This window comes from Melanerpes formicivorus, unplaced genomic scaffold (genome assembly GCF_026170545.1).
Source record: "Melanerpes formicivorus ecotype bairdi unplaced genomic scaffold, bMelFor1.0.p_v2 SCAF_3, whole genome shotgun sequence".
Classification (NCBI taxonomy): domain Eukaryota; kingdom Metazoa; phylum Chordata; class Aves; order Piciformes; family Picidae; genus Melanerpes; species Melanerpes formicivorus.
Genome location: NW_027142355.1, coordinates 28,111,661 through 28,136,684, shown reverse-complemented (window position 1 = coordinate 28,136,684; position 25,024 = coordinate 28,111,661). Strand labels below are relative to the sequence as shown.

The window sequence follows — 25,024 nt, the reverse complement described above, 5'->3', positions numbered from 1 at the left end:
AAACGAACAAAGAAATACACAGAAGTAAGACTACAAAGAGTTCTGTCATAAAATTGCAGCTTACAGGGAACATGAAGCTTTTGCCACTTCCCTAAAGCATACAACAAAAATGAGGACTTAAGAATACAGAGTTTATCAAGAGTATATCTGAATTAACCAAATCCCAGCACAGCAATGAATTGACAGAGTAAAATAGTATATCCAGTCTTAAAAAGTTAGCATTTGTAATCATACAAGCAACAAAACATCAACATGCTCACATTTGCAGACAAGAGTTCTACATACACTGTCTTAAAAGCATAAGGTATACAACTATTTGAATGGCTCCGTTTTCAGTGCATATATGAACCCAACATTTAGCAATTCACAACTGACAATTTAAGTTAACTATATCTGACAGATAGGGATTCTTTCAACTGACTGAGGAAGCAAGCCTTCTGCCAGACATCACTATGCATCAGTGATGGATTCCAGAAACTGAATTACCCTGTGTGAGTTTTGAGACAGCTACCACAAAATTCAGCAAAACAAGTAGAACCTCAATAAACCTAAAGGGAGGGTGAAACCACTTTCATGAAATTCGGGTGACTAACCAGTTTTATATGTCTATACATGCAAGTGTGGTGCATTGATCCTGGCTGGCAAATAAGCCCTCCTCCAGTTGCATGATCATTCACTCTTCCCCGTCAGAATGGGAAAAAAATCAGAAGGGTGAAAGTGAGGTGAAAAAAAATAAATCATGGGTTGAGATGCACAGCTTGCTGTAAGTGAAAGGGAAGAGAAAACCCAAAGCCTTAAGTGATGCTAAGCCAGTCACTCACCATCTCCCAACAGCAGGCTGATTTCCAGCTAGTTTTCAAGCAACACCTACTCCAGACAAACTCCTCTAACAATTTTATTCCTGGGCATGATATTACATGGAATGGAGTATCTCTTTGGTCATTTGTAGTCAGCTATTCCAGCTGTGCCTCCCACCTTCTTGCTTACTCACAGACTACTTGCTGGAGCTGGCCAGCTGAGTGAGAAAGAAAAGGCCTTGGTGCTGCACGAACACTACTCAGCAAGAGCTGAACTATTGGGGTGTTATCAACACTGTTTTGGTCACAAACCAAAACCACAGCACCATACAGCTGTTAGGAAGAAAAATAATTCCATCCCGGACAAAGGAAATACAGCATGTAAGAAAAATATCTCCCGTCACAGATAGTTTCTGCAGATATAGTCTGCAATACAGCCTCTTGGGTTGTCCACAGCCTGAAGAGCAGACTCCCAAGATAGAAGAAGCTCATGACCACTAAGCATCTCAATACCATCTGCAAGACTTTGCAGTAACTGTGTGAAAGTTAGCGCTTCACAGGTCAAGAGGCAAGACCCACCTCTCAAGTGTGAGGAGCCTGTATTCCTTCCATGTCAAAGAAAGTAATTCTCTAAGATTCTATGGTTGTAGTCTGCTCAACAAGTCATTTATCAAAGGCAGAGAGCATTTGTAGCCCCTTTCTGTAACCTGAGCTAACAGATCACTGAGCATCAGACACCTATTTCACTAACCTACACTGACAGCTTTGTGCATAGTTATCATTTTTGCTCTTGCCTTGCCCTGGAGCCTGGCAGGAACAAAACAAAACAAATAAAACCCCCACAAATAAACAAAAAAAAACCCCAAGAACAACAGAAAACAATCAACACCAGCCAACCAACAACACAATAAGAAGCTGCAAAGTGAATTGCAATTCACTGGAGTGTGTTATACACTTTGAAGAGACGGCGCAAAAATCCACGTCTCTGTATCTTTGGTAATGGCAACTGAAAGCAAAATGCACAGCAATCTGGTCCAGTTGAACCACCATGCATCATCTGGTAACAGCAGCAAACAAACTTGCTTTAGGAGAGTGTATGTTAGCTTCAGTATCTCTCTCTACACTGATAATTACCAGCTGCTCTTCCAATCTGATGACCAATTTACATTACTTTACATTTTCTTCACTCTTTAGATTAGAATTTGAAGATGGCCATTTAACTTTAGCTTTTTCACTTCCAAATTCAAACAGAAACCATATCCTGCAAACTAATTTGACATCTGCATTCTCCCACATGCTTTGTCAGACATGAAAAAAAAACCAAATTACTCTTTTTCTACTTCTCATATCAACATTACCAACATGAATAATCCCTTGTTATAAACCTGAAGTCAAGAATTCTGAAAAACAACTAACAAAATAAAAATCCCCAAATTCCCAAAGCAGGAATGCTTAAAGCCCTATGGACAGTTTGGATAGAACAGAAAATATTCTACATATATGTAATAACACAGCTATTCAACTGGTCGCTGTAAATTCAGTTATTAAAGTAACCCTTCAACAGAAAATGACCCAATTAATTAACAGGTATTTGGGGCCAAATCCAAAGTCTGCATTTCAGTAAGATGTGAAATGAAATACCTCTGAATGTTTATTGATCCTTGCAAGCTCTGCTGCTGTTTTCTCATCTTTTGTCTGTAGGTTTTTGTCAGCTCCCAGCTCAAGCAGCTTCAAAGTTACAGTTTTATGTCCATGCTGTGCTGCCCACATTAAAGCCTGCAACAAACAACTTCATTTTACAAAGCTTACATACGGTGCAAAACCAAATAGAGGTTCAATCAGTAGTGCAACCTTCCTCAGTTCTTACATGGTAGACTCTGGAGACAAAGACAATTAATGCAAAAGAATCTCAAAGTGGTGTTAAAGCAGAAGAATACACCAATGTATTTCTGAGAAAGTCTTACTTAGAAAAAAGTTTGTGAGTTCTTGCTTTTTGAGCTTCTCATCATTAATTACAACACACAAGTAAATCACTTACCGAATACCCATTTTCATCTTGTGCATTTATGTGTGACCCACGAGCAACAAGAAGAGCAACAACCTGAGGATGGCCCTTCCTAGCTGCATGCATCAGTGGAGTCATTTGCTTCCTGAAAGAAAACGGGACAGGTGAAAAAAATTATTTCAAGATATCAAGATGCAACTGCATTATCAGAAGAAGAGCATCCCAATTCTGCAGATTCTCTGTTCTACAGAGGTGCTAAACAGAGGATGAAAGCCCAAGACACCACATTCATGCCTCAGCAGAGGGTCAACTCAACAGAATGCACAGATTCAGAAACTCATTTATGTCCAGTTGACAAATTTTAAATATTTGCATTTTGCATTTATTTTCTGATTGAAATGGAGTCATGAAGTAAATAATTGTCCTCCACATGAAGGAAACTGAGGAAACCAAACAAATCTATTCCAAGAATTTAGAATATAGGCCTATAATACTTCTGGGAGAAGAAAACAACGTAAAACCACACCAATGTTTTATCATCTCCAAATTCAAGTAGTGCATTTACACGCAAATATCCTTGATGTGTCCCAGCTATGTAACATGGTAGCTTGGTGACTAGATTAGACCATTTCTGGGTTGGTTCTGAACAATACCACACCAGATTTTAAATGCTATGCTACCACAGACCCAGCAGCAGGCCTCTCATGTAGCACAGACCTCCTTAATAAAGGAATTGGTGTAAGTGCAGATCAGTTTTCACCTTACTCAAAGCAGAGGATATCAGTCAGAAACTTCCATTTTGTACTTCAAAAACAAGTTTTAAAAGACAATTTAAGTGGTGAATTCTATTCTGTTCTACTGTTCTATTCTACACACCGTCTCACGTAAATCCAAAGTTCTGAAAAGAAATATGCAGCTTTGTGGAGAGCAAGTTGTAAATAACAGGTGAATATTTAAGAGTAAGAAGATTGAGGACAAAAAAAAATACCTACATATTTGCAAAATCCTCTGTGGTAAAAACAACATTAGCAAAAGAATCACAGGCTGCACAGCTCTTGCCAGCGTGCAGAGGCGCAGTGCAAAAGCAGAGCGTGCACAGCTGTTACGGATGTTCAGAGCCACCCTTGGGCCGAGTGTGCCCAAGAGGAGTCTTCAGCAAATTGCATACACATACAATACTGCAAATCTTAACTTCACAAGTACTAAAACTAAAAGGCACACCAAATGTTTTTGCCCTTTATCCCCTTTTTTGTTTTCTGTTCCCAGAAGTGTATGCGTTCTTTCTCCAATATACATTACTATTACTTAATAATTACTGAAGTGAGTACTTACAGACACCATCTTACCCATTATTCTCTTTTTAATAACCCAAAAGGATGATGAGAACAGTCTACTGATCTTGTGCTTCTGTTGAGATCTTTGTAAGAAGAAGCCACTGTGAATTGCTCCAAATATTTTGAAAGGTAAAAAAATGTTGCTCAAAAGCTTGTGTTAGAAAAGTATCTTTCCAGATGCCTGGCATTTATTCTTCGGTGGAGTAAGAGTGCAGAGTTTAAAACCAAACCAACCAAACAAAAGGTGCAGTACTGAAGGACAAATACATGGTCATTAAGCAATCAGATTTAAACTAAATATTTCACTAATGATGTTCAATAAAAATTTGTTCTACCTTAAAATGCAGTATTTTTCTTCCTGAAAAACTGTAATGCATTGATTTTTATGTACAGCTCTCTGTAGAAAATCTGCTGTAGCGAGAATACTTTATGTTGTAGGATACACTTGAGGGGAAGATTGTCCTTTCCAATATTGTTTCATTGTAAGTTCAATACTGAACACTAGAGGGACCCCATACAGTAGATACATACCAACGCAGCTGTAAAATAGAAAACTTTCTACCTCCTTCCAGAGTACTGTTACAACTAAGGCTTTGCTCTTCATTCATTGGTATTGCTCATTCACAAAAGAGTAACATTTTGTCTCACGCAAACACAGTTACAAAAGGCATTGAAAAAAATTATCCAGTTGTAGTAAGAATCTAAAAGAACCTTATGGTGGTGGTGGGGACAAAAGTCAAATATTTGGAAATAAGCAAAACATAAGGAAATCATGTCTTGAAGACATACAGTAAATAAGACAAAGGAAAGTGGCAGTGAAATCTGATCTAGTGTGAGGTGTCCCTGCCCATGGCAGGGGGTTGGAACTAGATGATCCTTGTGGTCCCTTCCAAACCTGAATGATACTATGAAATGAAGAGACCTGCATCAGTCTATAACTAATTCCATTTAGTCTATCAACACTGCAAAATCACAAGTTCTGACTGAATGTAAGGAGACATTTTTATAATGGGGCACAGTCAATCAGTGGAACTGGTTCCTCAGGTTCTGCAGTCTCCATGTTTGACAGGTTTCAAGACCAGATAGCAACTTAGGCCAGTGTCACAGCTTTAAGGAAGAAGTTGAATGATCCTACAAAGAGTACTATAAAGACTCTATAATCTGTTCCTGTAACATTACCACTAGCTGATGAGATAGCTAGACGGGGATATCTGTATATAGACACATACATCTATAGGGATCTGTATTTTAAAGAATGAATGACTACAACCTAACAGTTTGCAGCAACAGAAATCAAACTTGCTTGCCCAGTGAGAATACTCACTCCCATGTATTTGTATTCAGTGGCAGGTCCCTTTCAAGCCAAACCAGAATGTGATTCTGACAGACTCTCCATGTGATCACCTTTGAAGTATTTACATCTCACTACACTGCTGATGCCACACCTCAAGTATTGTGCTCAGTTTGGGGCCCCTCACTATAGGAAGGATACTGAGGCACTGTATCATGTCCGGAGAAGGGTAACAAGGCTCATGAAGGGTCCTAAGCACATGACCTATGAGGAGTGTCTAAGGGAGCTGGGGTTGTTCAGTCTGGAGAAGGGAAGGCTGAGGGGAGTCCTTATCACTTGTGACTACCACCTGAAGGGAGACTGGAGTGAGGAAGGGGCCAGGCTTTCCTTGGCAGCAAGTGACAGGACTGGAGGAAATTGTTACAACCTGCACCAGGGGATGTTTAATTTGGATATTAGGAAATATTTCTTCATGGAAAGAGTTATCAACACTGGAATGGTCTGCCCAGGGCAGTGGTGGAGTTACCATCCCTGGAGGTGTTCAGGGACGTGATTTAGTGTTGAGCCATCAGTGCTGCACTGAGAACTGGACTGGATGATCTTGAAGGTCTCTTCCAATCAGATGTACTCTGTGATTCTGTAGTGGTTACAGCCATACAGTGCTGTAGACATAGAATCTGAAGTCAAGGTAACAAGTTTATGACACTAAAGCCACTGAAAAAGTTTCTCCATCTTTAAGTAAATCTCACAACATTTAAAAGATCCCCCAACAAGAATACACAATTAGTACTTCAAGCATTCTATTTTAGTGTTCAAGTTTTAATTTCAAAGGCTACAAGCTGTTTCAGAATAGAAACATATATAGTGCATCAATTAGCAACTGCATTTGTGCACCACTATGTAGGAGGCACCTTCTAATGTCTGGGAACACGGATGCATAGGCACCAGCTCAGAAAGCAACGGCCACTTACATGTACCTCCACTAGAGGGAGACTACAGTATTAGTGAAAACAATTCTCGTTTTCCTAACCCTGTAAAGAACCCCCAACGAATACAACAGCAAGGTTCAAGTTGCATAATCCACTGTTTCTTGCTAAAATTGAAGAGAAATTAAGTCCATTTCTTACCACAACCTAAAAATGTACATAAAAGGTACAGTCATAACCACAGAGATAAAAGATCTGAAGAATCATTTCATAATTTTGAGGAACAGTGCAGACATTAGCATTTCAGCAATCTGACTTGCAGATGACCTTGTCCAAACACCCATGAAGTCCTTTTGCATGGCGTAATTTGCCACATGAACACGATACTCAAGTTATAGTCAGTAAATAAATATAATCTTAAAGGGCATTTAAGCAATTTATTCATTAAATATTATGTCTGTTCCAACTGTTTGCTTCCAGCTATGCCACACTATAGTAAGAATCAAGGAATTTTTCATTGCTGTCATGCAAATGAAGGGTTGTTTAGTTTGTTTTTATTTTTAGGTCTCCTTGCTTTTCTGTTAAAGTTGGAGAAAAACAAAACCAAAATGTTTTTCATTTTTCAGGGCTATCCAAAACTTTTGCATGCCTTATCTACAGAAAGACATAAACAGATGGTCTTACAGGCTCACTTCATCCTGTCAAAAAAAAGGGGCAAAATATAATTGCAAGGGAGCAAGCTGAATGGACCAGCCCCAAAAGCTACCTGAAGCCTCCTACCCTGGATAAGCACAAGCCACAACAAAACCAGGTGATAAAGTGACAATTATCCCTCTCACTGAAAAATGTCCTACGTACCTGCCTGTTACCACAGCTGGATCTGTGGTGTAGAATTTGCCACACCTGACAAACACACATGCTTAGGTTTGGGATCATGCTTTCAAGCAAGACAAAGTCCATCTTTGGGACTTTGGAAGAAGTGGAAGAGGTGTTCCATCTAGACACAGGTTTCCTTCTATTGGAAAGCATGGAACCAAGAAAAGAAGCAGTAAAACTGCATCCACAGCAAGAGAAGGAAAGTTATTTGTCTCACTTCTGGCTTACTGAGGTTTTAAGTAATGTGGTAGGAAATCATACACAAAAAGCAGCATTGGAAGAACATCAGGGTATTGTGAGCAGCAAGATATTTCTACTGGGCACTACCTGCTGGAGCAAGGTAGAAGAGTCCTCTACCATTGTGAAGCAGAACTTGTACAGTTCACAGCTGTAGTAATAAGGCTGGGAAAAAAGAGAACTGTTTCAGGTTCCTCAGTTTTAGGCTTCATTTCAGATTGCCAGTTCTTGTACCTTTCTGCTTCTGAACTGTTTACACAATTGTTTTAAAATTAAGGCACCTGTGTATATTCCACAGCACACAGAGGAGTAAAGGTAGGCAGCTATAAAGTTAGCTTCACATGACTAGAAAAGCTGTGATAATAAAAGGGATTAACATAAAAAATAACAATGGGGATGGCAGAACTCTGTGCTATGACACTCCCAATTATCTTGCCCTGTCCTCCCACATCCTTACTCCATCACATTTTTACAAGCAAGATGATGAAGCTAAAAACACACACACTCTGACATAAAGTAGAAAACCTAATGGGTTTATCCACATCACCACTGTTTTCAACCTTACTTTCAAAGTGAGGCTGCAGTCAAGAAATTCAGCACGTGCACATGAAATCTATTCCACCTTTCTAATAAAAGGACAACTCCATCATGTTAAAAGAGACAAAACCATTTCTATAAAAATAACTCATGATGGGGGTAAACAATGATAGGAAATTTAACATAACAGAATGTTGCAGGTTTTGTTCCTATTTTACATAAAGGCTGCTAGGTTGACATGGCAGGACACCACAGTACATTGTCGGAATGCTTCTGTTAAAAATAGCATTCCATGTTGCTCCTTATCTCCAGGTATTTTCTACCTCTGCCCAGAAACTATGATGAACAGTTGCAAGCCTGTTGGTACTACTCTACAGTCAATGAGGTGAGAGAAGTAAAACCATCTATTTCAGTACCTAAGCTCCTTCCCCCTACCAAAAGATCTGATGAACAAGACCCAACACTAATGTTTCAAAGTTCTTCCAAACTCACAGAACGCTCACATTTACCACACTTTTTACTTCTCCCTAACTCAGACAAGAGGACAGAAGAGATGTATGGACAACCCAGTTGAACACAGTACCTTGGTAAATACAGTTTTGCATCTCAGTTTTTATATCTAGTTCCTCTGTTCTGATGTTTGTCCAACACAGTGTAAGTCTTTCTGCCTTGAGTTCATAGTGTAAGAATAAAACATTATCTGGAAAGCATGAAGTATAACAGAGTGTAACATCACAAGGTACTTTTTGTTCTGAGGTGGATTAAAGACCTTGGCTCAAGCAGTATCAAACTCCCCAATTTTCTTGTACCAGTCATAAAATGCACTGTAATACATTATTTTTTACAGGCTATTTACCTTTATTGAAATGCACGGTTTGTCATTTGGCGTGGTTTATTATCGTACAGTGATAATGTCAAGGCCTTTGAAATTACTATGTGGCAGTGCAGACCTATTATCTTATCAACAGCAGTAAGTTCCTTGCTAAAACTGAGGTGTTACACAATTGCTTTATTTTGACTGTGCAACCTAAAGAGATCTACTTCGTGAACAGGGCAATAACGAGACGAACAATTTTCCTTTTCCATCATCATCTTCTCAAGAGGGCAAAACAGACCAAAACCTGCATCACAAAACTGGTTTTGATATTCCTTAAAGCTGCTCTGAATGTAATTGGACATATGTAGACAACTCAATACCAGACCTGAGCAGTGATTGTATTCTCATGTATATGCGTTCATGTACATGACAGTACAGTTCAAGCTGTACCATGACAAAAGACAAAGGTCTAGTTCCGAGGAGGCTCTGAGGAGACCTAATTGTGGCCTTCCAGCATCTGAAGGGGGCTACAAGAAAGCTGGTGAGGGACTTTTTAGGGTGTCAAGTAATGACAGGACTAGGGGGAATGGAAAAAAAAAATATCAATGGGTACATTCAGATTGGTTGTTAAGAAGAAGTTCTTCCTCATGAGGGTGGTGAGACACTGGCACAGGTTGCCCAGGGAGGTGGTAGAAGCCTCATACCTGGAGGTTTTTAAGGCCAGGCTGGATGTGCCTCTGAGCAACCTGATCTAGTGTGAGGGGTCCCTACCCATGGCACATCATGGAACTACATGATCCTTGAGGTCCCTTCCAAAGCTTAGCAATTCTATGATTCTTATAGTATTCAATAAAAATTTAAATATAAATAAATTAAAAAAAAAAAAAAAACCAAACACAAAACACCACCAAAGAAACCCAAACAACCAACCCCCTGCCCCAAACTTTTCTTTAAATATGCACAAAATGCATAACCATTTTAGAGCAGAAATGTTTTAAGTCAGGCTTGGTCACTGACCAGGACTTCATTTTGTCTTCTGCCCACAACAAAATGACAGCACAACATCAGTAACACCAATGTACCCCTAAGAAAATGCTGCACGTTAGAAGAGGTTTGTGGTTTTTTTAAAGACTGCTTAAATACTTGCAGGCCTTACAAAAGGATAAAATATATAATTTACTGTTTGGAGCAAGAGAAGGGTGAATGTTACAAGATAAGCATAACAAATTTCTCGAGGCAACATTCACTTAAATGAAGCATTCAGACTACAGTAGCTCTACAAAGGCTAAGCACAGTAGATCTTACAATGCCTTCTTTTCTCACCTAGCTGTTACCTTACTACTTGTTCATCTTTCAGAACTCTGCAGTTAGCACTTATGCCTTTATACACTATATTCTCATCAATGCAACTGTTTTTACAGACATCAGCCTCAGTTCCCAAGTTTGATTTAGCAAAACTATCAAAAGTAACTCTACTGAACACTGAATACCCTACTGCAAATAAAACATCTACCCTCTCACTCCTGAGCTCATTTGACTGCATTTCAAAAATCAGTTTATTTCTCACTAGTACTTCCTCACTCTACCTGCACTTCATGCATTAGATAAAAACCCTGCAAGTTTCTGTGTATCACCTCCAGATGACATGAAATAAAAAAAAGCCTACTGGCTGCCCCAACAGCACAAAAGACAATAAATACTAAACTCTATGTTGCACAAAAAGTAAGTATTTTGCTTTCAATTCACACACTTCAATTTTTGGTGGACAAAAGAGAAGCTTCCTGAAATTGTTCTGGTTTCTAAGTGCCAAGACAGACAAATAATGTGAACCTTAGTTCTTAAAACCTGTGGTAAGATGATCACACAGGAAGTACTCTTCACAGTAATCTCAACTCACAGGATCACATGATGTTAGGGTTTGGAAGGAACTTCCCTGCTACAGCAGGACCACAGAATCTAGCACAGGTTGCACAGGAACACATCCAGATGGGTCTTGAAAGTCTTCACAGGAGACTCCACAACCTCTCTGGGGAGACCATCCCAGTGCTCTGCGACCCTCACAGTGAAGAAGTTCCTCCTTATGTTGAGGTGGAACCTCCTGTGCTGTAGTTTACATCCACTGCTTCTTGTCCTATCACAGGGTGCAACTGAGAAGAGCCTGCCCCTCCCACCTGACACCCAGCCCTCAGATATTTATAAACATTTATTAAATCCCCTCAGTCTTCTCTTTTCCAGACTAAAAAGCCCCAGGTGTCCCAGCCTCTCCCTTAATCATCCTCATAGCCCTCCATTGGACTCCCTTGAGTAGATCCCTGTCCCTCTTGAACTCACCGTCAGTTCTGAAGCCTTCCTACTAGCCATCCTGCCTGCTCTAATGAAACAGGTAAAATGGGACTGCAGTGCCCCAAAGAGGGTCTGTTTTGACCCCTTATCTTCACAGAAGCTAGTTTGATGTGTTTTATTACCCTGTTTCACAGCACAGTGGAAGAAGCCCACAAGAAGCAGCAGCTGCTGCCTGAGCAGTTCTGATGATGGAGTGCTGTGCACAGGTGTCAAATACTGGAAAGACATATAGGCAGCACAAAGATCTTTGAAAAAAAACAAACCAAAACAACAGACCTTGTCATCTAACTTCTAGTTTTGTTTGTTGCAAACACAACATTTCTGACTGACAATTTATCTTTTCATTTTAGAAACACTACTATTGCAAAAGTGATCTTGTATGTGATGTGTGCAAGCATAGCTCCTATGTTAGCACAAGGTTTTATGAAACAAAGAGATAGCAAATAAATACTTTTATATCAAGACCAGCTATGCATAACATATTCTGAGTTTATAAATAAAGTTTTGCCCTTAAAATTCCCATGTCTTGTGTCAGAATCTAAACTTCACCCACCCCACCATGACATGTTTAGCTGAAGGCCCTTCCAAATGTAAATCTGCATCTTTGCACTCTGGCTTATATTTTCAAACACCCAAAGCCTAATAACACAGACTTTTCCCATTTTTTTAAGCAGGATGTTTATCCTAACACCCAGCTGTCTGCTACTAACAATGTAATAATTTCAGAGTCTGTAGCTTTCTCTTCTTTAAGGAACAATTTGTACCTTCTCTAATTAGAATGAATAGCTTTTAAAATCTGCTACCAGACAGCAAAGGCACTTCAGCACAACTATGCTTCCTCCTTTGTCTAGCAATACTGTGCTCACAGCGAGGCCCAAAGTAACTTAATGCTACCAATGAAAACCAACCAGCCTCCAGTTCTGTTCCTTTTAGAGAGTCATACAGTCCACATCTCAGGTAATGTAGTAAAACAACAGCAGTATATATATATGTTAAAAAAAAAACAACCACCATCCCCCAACAACAACAATTTAGCTGAAAGAAAAGCTGTTTCAATTTGACCCCAAAATTACCTTCTTTTCCAGCAGACAGTTTATCCTGGGTCAGCCCAGAATTTCTTTCTTTTTGATGCAAAATGAAATATTGCATCAGACTACGCAACTTCAGACATCTCATAATTCACTGCTTGTGACTGCTGAGGCACAAAGTGGCATTCAAGAAACAAGCTGTTACTTGTTCTTAAAAGGAGACTGAACCTCCTTTTAGTCTGGATTACTGCAGATTGCACTAGTTTAAATACATTTTATTTACAGTGAAGTTTTCTGTTTTCCATAAGAGGCTGTGAAAGGCATATAGCTACACACAAGAAGGTCAAAAGCAGGACATGAATGATTCAAATTGCTGATATAACTGACATCCATATAGAGAACGAGCAATACGGTTTGAAAAAGGCAGCACACATTATTTCTTGCGTTTATACAGCAGTTACCTAAAGTATTAAGATGAGTTTTTGTCTTACCTATTTATATCCTGTTCAGTTGAGGAACACACTTAAGCAACAAAGTTGGTGAGGGGTTTGGAACACAAGCCCTATGAGGAGAGGCTGAGGGAGCTGGGGCTGCTTAGCCTGGAGAAGAGGAGACTCAGGGGTGACCTTATCACTCTCTACAACTACCTGAAGGGAGGTTGTAGACAGGTGGATGATGGTCTCTTCTCCCAGGCACCCAGTACCAGAACAAGAGGACACAGTCTCAGGCTGTGCCAGGGGAGGTTCAGGTTGGATGTTAGGAAGAAGTTCTATACAGAAAGAGTGATTGCGCTATGCAATGGGTTGCCCAGGGAGGTGGTGGAGTCGCCGTCATTGAAGGTGTTCAGAAGGAGACTTGATGGGGTGCTTGGTGCCATGGGTTAGCTGTTTGGGTGGGTTGGATTGGTTGATGGGTTGGACACGATGATCTTGAAGGTCTCTTCCAACCTGGTTTGGTTTATTCTAATTCTAATAAAGGTTTATTCTAATTTGATAAAATTTATCATAGCCTTATTTACTCATATGAATGTGCCAGGAAAAATAAGTATCTGGACACATTCGTTTCACAGACAGCAGCTAATAAAGTACATATCATCTTAAACAACAACAGCTATGTCTATACAGATGTCTTTCTTCATTAATATTAAACTTCATGCTGTATTCACAGACATGGGGGGGGGGTTTGGTACCTGCAAGTAGCGTTAGGATCAGCATTCCTTGACAAGAGCAGCTCTACAGTCTTCAGGATGTTTTCCTCTGATGCATTCGCATTACATGCTGCCATCAGCACAGTGTACTTATCTGTTTTGAAACTTGCAGTTAGAGAATTACATACATAAATGTAAATATCATGCTAATACAGAAGACGTTCTGAAAGATTTTCCATTTACTACAGTTGTTAATTGGGTTCTGATACTCCAAGGTATTTAGACAATCCTAAGAAACTTGTTTTTCTCCCACTGAAAATCACTAGAAATACCAGATGAGGTGAAGGCATCTGAGTGAAGAACATACTCAGAAAGATGAGAGCAAATGGCATTTAGTCCTATTGATGTTTAGGATACTTCTTAGGTATCACCCCCCACCCCCCAAAAACAAACCAAAACCTCAAAACAAAACAAATTTAAATACAGATGCTTTTTTCTCAAATCTTGTTCGATACCATCAGATACAACCCCTGTTCCTTCCCAGCTCTCCCCAAATACTGTCAAAAGGAGAAACAGCTTACAGGAAGGTAACTAACATGGATAGAAATAAAAGAGTATGAAATTATAAACACATAGCAACATCGGTTTTAGGGAGAACAAAGGCCCATAGAAATGTTAAGTGTTCAGGAGTTTAAGTCACTCTCTGAAACTTAATTTGTTTCATTGAGATTGGACGTGGCACTTGGTGCCATGGTCTAGTCATGGGGTCTGTGTTGATAGGTTGGACTCGATGATCCTCAAGGTCCTTTCCAACCTAAGTGATACTGTGATAGGGCAAGTAATAAGGCTTTATTACAAGGTTATAGAGAAGGAAATAAGCTTACTGAACTACCCTACTATAGTGTAGTAGCGGCAGGAGAAGAAATAAAGTTTTAAATGTGGGTTCAAAAAACTTCTACACAGACCATGAAGATTCAGGAGGAGGAATCAACATATTGGCTCCAGCTCTGAAGCCAGCTGGGTGTCACATGCCACATTTGCTCACAAATCACCACTTCTACTTCCATACTGAACAAGGGAGATCTCCTTTCCCATGATTCTCCTAGAGATATGTTGGGAGAATCACACCTCAAGGACCTCAGTAAGTTAGTTGGCCTTAGAGTCAGAGGCCATTTGAATAACTGCCCATTTTGCTTATTGCACAAACTTGCTCACAGGTTCAAACATGCCTTTAACAATTTGTTTCACAAGTATAGTTTTAGCTACCTACTGTAGCTGTACCTGCTTCAGACATACCATGAAGTGTTACAACATATTTTGTAACTTTGTGTATAAATTTAAAGAACATAGATGCATTAACATCTTTATTCCTCTGCTGGTCAGATTTTATTAGATTTAAATAAGTTTGTTATGTGCTTTACTCTGCTCAAATCTCACCTCTCCAACCAAAGACCTTAGTCTTGCAATGAAATTCATCTGCTTTTAATAAAGCTTTTTTTAACTACCTCATATCAATCAGTAGGTTAAATTAAACAAATTAAGTTTCAGAGAGTCACTTAAACTCCTGAACACTTAACATTTCAGTAAATAACGATACACGACTCTTACACAAAATGAACAGAATACCAGGTTAGAAGGAAGCTCAAGGATCATCTAGTCCAACCTTTCAAGGTAAGAATACAGTTTAAGTGAGATAGCTCAGCACCCTGTCAAGCTGGGCCCTGAAACTGTCTAATGTATGGGAATCCACCACCTTTCACTGTTTAATATGGTGAATTATTTTTTTTTCTGGCATCCAGTTGAAATCTCCCCCATAGCACCTCACACCCAATGTGAGTGGAAAGATGGCAGGACTTTGAACAAAGGTACTGATAAACACCCTTAATTTGGGAATTATATTTATGGGGAACCTGTAGCTACATTTGGATTCAACACTTCAGACAGCGATAAAGAGTGGGTAATTATTTTCTGTTATCCTACCTATAACTCGTACATATGAGCAAGAGAATAAGGGGAAAAAACACCTTAGAATTCTCAGGTTTCTCTTTTGCAGAGGAAAACTGGTAAGAAACAGCAAAAGTTTAGTTTATGTTCAGCCCAGCTGAGAAACACCGAAAAGCCAGTGAATTACTCCTCAAGGATGCTTCTGGGATTTTGTTCCCATCACACAGCCAGTACTACATTAGTTCCTTGCTCTACTAAACATCAAAAAGGGAAAAATTAGGTAATCACTAGGAATGTGATAAAAGGTGATTTTAAGCATAGCTGTTATCAGGATTATAAGCATTATAGGGCAGTTAGTATATGACTACCTATGCAATTATCCACTGATGTAAAAAAATGCATGAGGACTGGTGACCATACCTCTTTAGGATGGCATAGCTTTATTGAACATATGTGGCTTGATCTGAACCAATGACTTAGAACACTGTATCTGGCTGGACAGTACTCTATCTACTGTTTCCCTACACATTCCCTACACATATTAACAAGAAAACAAGCCGAGACACCTGACCCTAGCAAGGTGCTGCTTAGGGCAAGCACAGCGTGGTGACACATTGAAAAAGCTGCCATGGATGCTGGTTAACCCGTCAGTCGAAACTGCTGCCTGTAGCAGTTTCTGCCCCATTTATATACATTCAGTATTCCTAAGGTTGGAAGGGACCTCAAAGATCATCAAGTCCAACCTGTCACCCCAGACCTCATGACTAGAGTAGGGAGGACACTACTGCCCACTGCAGGCTTTGAACTCACAACCTTCCCATTAAGGGTCTGATGCACTACCAACTGAGCCACATAAACAAGGAACAGGTATGAGCTGTAGGCAGCCTCATGGAAATTCTCTGAAGTTGGCTCAAAGGAACATAATTTGAAGGTGTGATTACTTTTGGTGCAGGTAGTCTAACCTCATGCTCTGATTAGCTGACAAGAAGTGCAAGAAAATTTTCAGAGCCAGATTTGCATCATTGGCATTTCAGCCTACTACTATTACAAATATCAGTAAGTGATCACTGCTTTCATGTACTTGGCAGTATCAGGTGTTGCAGCAGTTTCTTCTGTATTGCAGTATTATTTTTTTGGAACTTGGATAAATTTTCCAAAACAATGAAATAGAAGGAAAATAACCACAGTTTAAGTAAGACAAAGTTACTATTTAGCCATAAAAATTGTCATAGGAACTGGTATTACTTCGAAGCTGCACTGAACTCACATACACAAAAAGGTGATCTAGCAACATACTAAAGAATAGTTTTCACTTAACAGGAAAACTAACAGCTCACATTAATACCTCACAAACTGGAAAGCTATTCCTCATTTGGGATTCTATCTTGTTTCTACGAGTACATAGTTCATGATGGGATCAGACAAAGGAAGTTTTAACTTTACAACTTTATGCTAGAATTCTTGAACAAGCATTTCCAAACACTCTGTTAAAAAAAAAATTAATTGGGGATTGGGAGGTGGAGAGCAGACAGAACGAGAGAGAAACAACAAGAAAACCTATCCACTCATTCCAGATAACTTTAACACTACTACTTACACTTTAAAACTCACACTAGGTCCCATTTCTACTATGGTATTTTTTTCTCTCTACATGTAGAAGGAGGAAAAGGACAGGACAATGCCTGGTACTCAGCATTACTGGCCAGTATATTTCATTCACATCTTACCTATTTCAAAACATGCATTAGCTCCTCTGTCCAGAAGAAGACGTACTACCCCGAAGTCAGCCACACTGGCAGCACACATCAGGGGAGTCCATCCAAACAGAAATCTAGATTCTATGCTTATACCTGTCAAAATTTGAGATAATAAAATCATAAAATTACACCACAACAAACATGCATTTTACAAACCTTGTTCTCAATACACAACATCACTAAAAATTGTGCTCAGTCCTAGAGAGAGGGGTCTCCTACAACATTTTCATCTTTTAATACACCTTTATCTAGAACACCAGAAAGCAGCTTTAGGAACTGACACCAAGGAAGCTCAGTTCTCAGTCCAAGAAGTTAAGTACCATAGAAAGAGTATATTGAAAAAAGTAAACAATTTCAGAAAAGTGCAAAGAATCTCTGTTTTCTCCACTTACATGCAACAGCTTTCTCCAATCAAAATGAAAAATCTTGATTCTTGCCAAGTGGACTGCTGTGGAAACAGATTGCTTGCCAGACTATTAAGATCATATTGACTAGGATTTTCCTAGCATCTTTTATTCTCTGCTTTTGCAAGGCAGTTAACTAGCAGATACCAGTTTTGCACCAAAATATTATCTTGATAGAAAGAAGAAATAAAGATTATAAAAGACACAGTCACAATTGTCTGATTTGCAACTTTTTATAATAGCCACATCTTCCTTTGTACGTAGAAGCTTGCCAGACAGCCCTCCCAAAGTGACCAAGAGCTGAGTACCAGAACAAGATACTAATTTGAAAACTTTCAAATAAAAAAACTAAATCTCATTACAGTTTTGCAATCTCTTCAATCCTTCCTCAAATATTACTTTGTCTATAACAGCTTTGATGAAAAACTCAACGTGAGCTGACGACGTGTGCTTGCAGCCCAGTATACCAACTGTGGCCTGGGCTGCTTCAAAAGAAGCGTGACCAGCAGGATGAAGGAGGTGATTCTCCCCCTCTACTCTGCTCTCATCACACCCCACCTGCAGTACCACATCCAGTTCAGGTGTCTCTAGTATAAGAGGAACATGGAAGTGCTGGAGTGGGTCCAGAGGAGGGCTAAAAAGATGATCAGAGGGCTAGAGCACCTCCCCTGTGGGAACAGGCTGAGGGTTGTTGGGGCTGTTCAGCCTAAAAAAAAAGGCAGCTCTGGAGAGACCTTATAGTGACTTTCCAGTACCTGAAGGGTGCCTACAAGAAAGCCAGGAAGGGACTTTTTTTAAAAGGGTTTGTAACAAGAGGGAATGGCCTTAAGAAGGGCAGATTTAGACTACATATTAGTAAGAAATTCTTTACAGAGGGGGTGGTGAGACACTGGAACAAGTTGCTCAAGGAGGCTGTGGATGCTCCTTCCCTGGAGGTCTTCAAGGCCAGGCCAGATGAGGCCTTGAGAAACCTGATCTGGTGGTAGGTGTCCCTGCCCATGGCAGGGGGGTTGGAACGACATGATCTTTAGGGTCCCTTCCAATTTAAACCATTCTATGAATCTATGAGCTTCCATCATCTGGTTCCATATTAGTCTAAATGTGTACTTATTTCCCCTGCCCTGGTAGTCTGTCAAAAGATGGGCTCAGTGCAGCAACAAAGTCACTAAAGCTGAGGGAGTAATAGGTCACTGGTCTTTGGTACAGTTAAAGGTTACCCTACTTGTAAAAGCAATCAGTAAAAAGGTAACATTCAATGAAAGTCAAATGTTGAAGCACTCTAACACCTGCAAACCACAGAACTGATGACGAAAATCTTAGTAATGCACGTACTAGCTGCAGTCCTTAATGTCCCAGCATACCAGTTTTTCTGCAGCATATACAACATTTCATTGAAGACCACAGCCAAGTTCTAAAAGTGGAAAGAGCAAGTGTCCCTTAGCAGTCATATCTGAACTTCCTTGGAGACAAATTACATAAAGAATATACAACAGCACACTGAAGTAACTCAAGTAGAAAAGGAATACCACAAAGCTGGTGCTTTGTCAGCAGTAAGAAGCCCCTTTTCCATTTAAAAAGAAACACAGTCTTTGTAAGTACAGCTCCCATCTAGAGCTTTTTATTTTAATCAGAGAATGTTAGGGGTTGAAAGGGACCTCCAGAGATCGAGTTCAACCCCCCTGCCAAAGCAGGATCACCTAGAGCAGGCCACACAGGAACACATTGAGGTGGGTATTAAAAGTCTCCAGAGGAGATTCCACAACCTCTCTGGGCAGCCTGTTCTAGTGGTCTGTCACCTCACCATAAAGAAGTTTCTCCTCATGTTGAGGCAGAACCTCCTGTGTTCTAGCTTGTACCCACTGTTTCTTGTCCTATCACCAGGCACCACTGAAGAGAGACAGGCACCTTCCCCTTCACACCCAACCCTCAGATATTTATAGACATTGGTAAGACCCCCTTTCAGCCTTCTCTTAAGACTAAACAGCCCCAAGTGTCTCAGTTTCTCTTCACAAGAGAGATGTTGAAGTCGCATGATCATCCTTGCAGCTCTCCATTGGACTCTTTCCAGCAGACCCATCTCTCTTCAACTGGAAAGCCCAACACTGGACACAGGATTCCAGGTGTGGTCCCACCAGGGCAAAGTAGAGTGGGAAGAGAACCTCCCTAGACCTGCTGGACACTCTTTCCTTAATGCACCCCAGGACGATGTTGGCCCTCTTGGCCACAAGGGCACATTGCTGTCCCATGGATAACTGGCTGTCCACTAGGAATCCAAGGTCTTTCTCTATGGAGCTGCTTTCCAGCAGGACAACCCCATAGTCTGTACTGGTGCCTGGTGTTACTCCTCCCCAGATGCAGGACTCTGCACTTGTCCTTATTGAACCTCGCGAGGTTTGCCTTTGCCCAGCATTCCAGCCTGTCCAGATATTGCTAGATGGGATCACAGCCTGACAAGGTATTAGTGACCCCTCTACATTTTTGTATCACCAGTGAACTTGCTGAGGGTGCACTCAATCCCCTCATCCAGGTCACTGATGAGGACATTGAACAAAACTGGACCTGACACTGATCCCTGGGGAACCCACTGGCCACAGCTCTCCAACTGGGCTCTGCACTGCTCACTACAATGCTTTGAACTCTGTGGCTAAGCCACTTTCCAATCCACTTCACAATCCAATGATCTAACCCACTTTTTCTTCAGTTCACCCACAAGGATGTTATGGGAGACAGTACCAAAAGCCTTGCTGAACTCAAGACACATCATGCAAAGACAGGAGTGAAAAAGACTGCTGAATGAAAACAGGAAAGAGGATTTCACTGTAGGTGTATTTTTGATCAGCTCAAACTGTTATGACATTATAATTCCATTTGAAGAAAAGAAACAGATGAGCTACATGGTGTTAAGCATTTTACTCCCAAAGCAGACCAAAATGATCAAGCCATCCCTGAACCTGGTATTTGCCTGCATTACATCTTGTGACAGGTACTTCAGAAATTTGTTCTTAGCATATTGCCATTTTATAGGAAGGGTAAGAGAGAACCCTGTGCTTGTCTGTCTCCCAAAGCAGTTCTATAAATCTGCCTCAGCATCAAAGCAATGGCCAAGCAAGCCAGAAGACAACATGTTCTCGCTCCACCTGAAAGAATGGACCCAACTGTTGCTAGGAAATCTACTTACAACACAAACCCTTAGTTTGGTCAAGTGCTGGTAGCGAGCCTCCTACAAGCTCCACTGAACATACACTAAAGACAATTTTGAAGGCAAAGATTTAATCTGTGCATTAATCCTCTGAAGGACAATGTTATGTTTTTTCAGAAACGCCTCCCTGTTAGAGACACATTGAGTTCTACTACTCTGCAGGACAACACTGGATGGGTCAAAATTTGCTGTTAATCATGTTTTCAGGGAATGGCAGATTCCTTTGTGGTACTGCCTTGTGCGTTTCAGGAGATGGACACTAGATTTCAATAACCTTTGGCACGACCTTACACTCTTACAGACATCCATTGCCCTCTTCCAACAGCATAAACCTGCTCATTTTATGTAGCAGGCATCAACACAGGAAATGAACTGTTGTTGTAACACTGAAACACAAGCAATTAAAACTGGATGGCTCTAACAAAACGATTAACAACACTCTGATGCACAGACAACACTAAAAGCTCTGCTTACAAATAAAACCACATTTTTCTTAAAGTATTACAACCCTGTGCTTCAGCCTGTGCAATAGTTTTTACTTAAAGAGAAAACCATCCCCCCACTGTGGTGAGAAACAGTCTTCTTCTTAAAGGTCAAGTAATACCATTGGTTAGAAACTCAGAGAACAAAACATTACTAACCAGGAAACTACATATTCCAGCAGTAAGATAGCTTTCCCTCGGAGAGCAAGCTCTTGGCTACTATACTCTGCTTGTTTGCTGAAGCAGAACTTCCCAACAATTATCACTAGGCAGGCTAACTCAGCTATGCAGTTTTCAATTGCCCTGGATGCTGCAATAAGTGATCCAATCCTCCTAACACTGAATAACAGAAGCACACTACTGACAAATGCTGAGTAACATAGCAGGGGAAAAGGCTTTTATTGATAAGACAAACTACTTTTTAGTGACAAATGCCACATAAACCCTATTAGACCTTTCAGAATCACAAAAATCTTTGTCCAGCTGATGCTGGCAGGACAATTGTATTACATAGGGCACCACAGGCCACATACCAGAAACTTCACAGTGCTGTGAATGAGAAAAAAAAAAAAATTCCTAACTGAGGGAGTATGTAAAAAGAAACCAAGCCCCAAAAAACCACCAAAACACCAACCAACCAAAACACAGTCTCCCCTTTCTGCCCCCAGCAATCTTCAATAGCAAAGTAAAACCTTCCACTGAATTCTCACTCTCAGTTTAAACCACCTCAAATTCAGTGCTCAGGTTAAAGATGCATTTGAAAACAAAGAAACACCTTACTTCATGGTTCACACATTATAGCTTTCTTAATTTTCAGGGCTCCTGACTGATAAAAGTCCTGCATCTGGGTCGAGGCAATCCCAGGCACAAATACAGGCTGGGCAGTAACTGGCTGGAAAGCAGCCCTGAGGAGAGAGACTTGGGGGTGCTGGTGGACAAAAAGCTCAACAGGAGCTCTCAGTGTGCACTTGCAGCCTGCAAAGCCAATCAGATCCTGGGCTGCATCAGGAGAAGTGTGGCTAGTAGGTCGAGGGAGGTGATCCTCCCCCTCTACTCAGCCCTGGTGAGACCCCACCTGGAGTACTGTGTCCAGTTCTGGAGCCCCTATTACAAGAGGGATGTGGAGGTGCTGGAGCGTGTCCAGAGAAGGGCCACGAGGATGACCAGAGGGCTGGAGCACCTCTCCTATGAGGACAGACTGAAGGAGTTGGGGCTGTTCAGTCTGCAGAAGAGAAGGCTCCCAGGTGACCTCATTGTGGCCTTCCAGTATCTGAAGGGGGCCTACAGGAAGGCTGGGGAAGGACTTCTCAGCATCTCAGGGAGTGATAGGACTAGGGGGAATGGAATGAAGCTGGAGGTGGGGAGATTCAGGCTGGATGTGAGGAGGAGGTTCTTCACTATGAGAGTGGTGAAACCCTGGAATGGGTTGTCCAGGGAGGTGGTCGAGGCCCTGTCCCTGGAGGTGTTTAAGCCCAGGCTGGATGAGGCTCTGTCCAGCCTGATCTAGTGTGGGGTGTCCCTGCCCATGGCAGGGGGGTTGGAACTAGATGGTCCTTGTGGTCCCTTCCAACCCTGAATGATACTATGATACTATGAAATAAAAATGACAAGGAATTTGATGGAATACTGCATGCTGACTCTGAAAAACTGATTTCATCTTTACATAAGAGTTTATATCCTGTAATGCAAACATTCATGTATTCTTACACGCACTCAACACATTATTCTGAAACAAGGAACTCTGAACCTTGAGAATTCTTGCCATGATCAATTAAAAACATTCAGCTTCATAACTGACTTTTCTCACCAGAGTTTAAGAGTTCTTCAATTAATGGCGTATCACTAGCAAGCAGAGCCTTCTTCAATACTTCATTCTTGTCTGCTTGCAACATTTGATCCAACTGCTAGACAGACAAAGAAAAGTTAAGTCAAAACCTAGTAACTGTTTCGAGGTGAAAACCGCATCTTCCATCTCTGTAGACCTGCTTATGGCCTACTGTAAAACATAAATTTTACAATTAACTAGTCAGAAAATACTTGTATTTTCAGAGAATGGAAGCTTTCTCAACACACTGGCTACCCTCCCCACGCTGCTCTCAATTTTTCTTAATGGCAAATTTCAAGTAAGATCCTTTTTCAGCTTTTGGCAATAGAAAAATGCTGCAAAATATTTGTGTGCCTTTTTCATACATTTCACATGTTGCGAAGCACAGCATTAGAAAAATACATGCACCAGACACAAGTTAGATCTCAGAGCAATGTAACTCTATGACTGGCTTAACACAACACGAATCCCCTACTGGAAAGGGTTACAGTTCCTCCTTCCTCCTACTCCTCTGGTGGCAGAGGTATTTGTGTTGCTGCATCATAAATGACTCAACTAAACAATCCCAAGCAAAGGACCAGTTTACACATCACACAGCTGACTGCTTTAAGTCCCTTTCGAAAGCATCACAGATTTGCGCTCTTATTAGAGCTGCGGCTGCAACTGATGATTGTTGCTGGCATTATCTACATAATCCAAAACACATACACCAGTAAATGGAGGATTAGTCACTAGTTTCTTTGCAGACAGAAGTGGGTAATGAAAAGAAGTTGTATTTCATGGTAAGTTTTTAAGTTACAACATGAGAAGTCAGAACTATGCAACTTCCCCCAGCACACTGTAATCTCTTAAACAAATGGTGTAAATGTTTTAGTGTGCATAGTGTCTAGAAAACCTGAAGTGAGGAACTGCAATTTAATAATTTAGCACTGTATTTGTTCTACTCAGCCAGCCATTTCCAAATAATGCATACCCTTGGACAGAAACCTCAATGGAAGTGCCAAAAGCCCCTAAAAAAAACTAACTATAATGTTGTTAACAAGAGTGCAAGTATTCCAACTCCGGACATGAGACAAACCACCAGGTAAAAAGCCTTTCAGAATCTCCCTCTACCTCAAGCTATCGGCAGCCCCTCCCATGCATTAGATGGAACGCTATTACTTAAATCTTCGTGTTAACAGCAAAAAGTCTCAAGAGATTTAAGATATAAAACAGCTTTACACGTCTCCAGTCACTTTCAAATTTATTCTCGTGTTGAAATAGGGACTAAGGGGGAGAAAAACCTTTTAAATAAACACTAAAGTCTTATGTAAGGAAGATAAGTTCCCCAAATTTACGTTTAATCTACTACTGAACTGGCCATAAACTATCGTGACCCTGCTAGCAATCAACCTCAGAAGAGGCACCAGCCGCACCCTGCCTCGGCCATTCTCCTCGACAAGACGTCCTCCCCCGAGCCGCAGCCCCTCACTGCAGTTTCAGGCCCACACCACTCCCACCGCGTTACCCGGCCGCAGACCCCAGGTGGAGGGCGGCGGGAGCAGCGTGGCTCGGCTTCACCTGTGGCTCATGCTGCACGACGCCGATATCCCAGCCGTCATCATCGCTGTCGCCCCCTTCGTCACCCCCCGCCACTAACTGGTATCTCCATGCCGCGCCGGCCATGACGCCTCGCCGCCCGCAGGTCACGAGGCCCGCGGAGCCAGCGCCGTTGGCCCGCGGAGCCAGCGCCGTTTTCCCGCGCGCGACGGCTGGGCGGTGCGAAGAGCCGCCGCGTGCTGAAGCTGTCACGCGCCACCATTCACAGTGCGCCTCGCAGCGGCAGGTAAGGGACGAGCTGAGTACGGCGCGGGGCCCGCCCAGAGCATCCCTTCTGGGCTCAGGCACTGCAGTTTGTGAGGGGAAAGAGGTGGCCTGGCCCCTGCTGGTGATGATGTCACAGCATCACGTGAGAGAAACTAGTACAGCTTGTGCTTGCACGTATGTGAGAATGTGACGTGGCTAACTGCTCTCTCAGCTGTTTTGTACGGGTGTTAGGTACCGCAACAGGGCTGCACATTAACTACTCTCTGGAT

The 25,024-nt window shown here is 41.3% G+C and overlaps 1 protein-coding gene across 2 annotated transcripts in view; it reads right to left on the bottom strand.

The window, feature by feature from the left end:
• The window catches only part of ASZ1 (ankyrin repeat, SAM and basic leucine zipper domain containing 1), a 41,028-nt gene extending 16,399 nt beyond the window's left edge, over positions 1-24,629 (bottom strand). The window contains exons 1-6 of one of the 2 annotated variants that reach the window (XM_068164555.1): positions 24,510-24,629; positions 22,932-23,028; positions 17,010-17,132; positions 13,381-13,492; positions 2,836-2,947; positions 2,439-2,573 (exon numbers count right to left, since the gene is read on the bottom strand). In XM_068164555.1, the coding sequence (XP_068020656.1) occupies positions 2,439-2,573; positions 2,836-2,947; positions 13,381-13,492; positions 17,010-17,132; positions 22,932-23,028; positions 24,510-24,614 (684 nt within the window). In that variant the 5' untranslated portion in view covers positions 24,615-24,629. The remainder of the gene's footprint in view (positions 1-2,438; positions 2,574-2,835; positions 2,948-13,380; positions 13,493-17,009; positions 17,133-22,931; positions 23,029-24,509) is intronic. The other variant, XM_068164558.1, reaches the window with a different exon arrangement.
• Between the last annotated feature and the right edge of the window lie 395 nt (positions 24,630-25,024).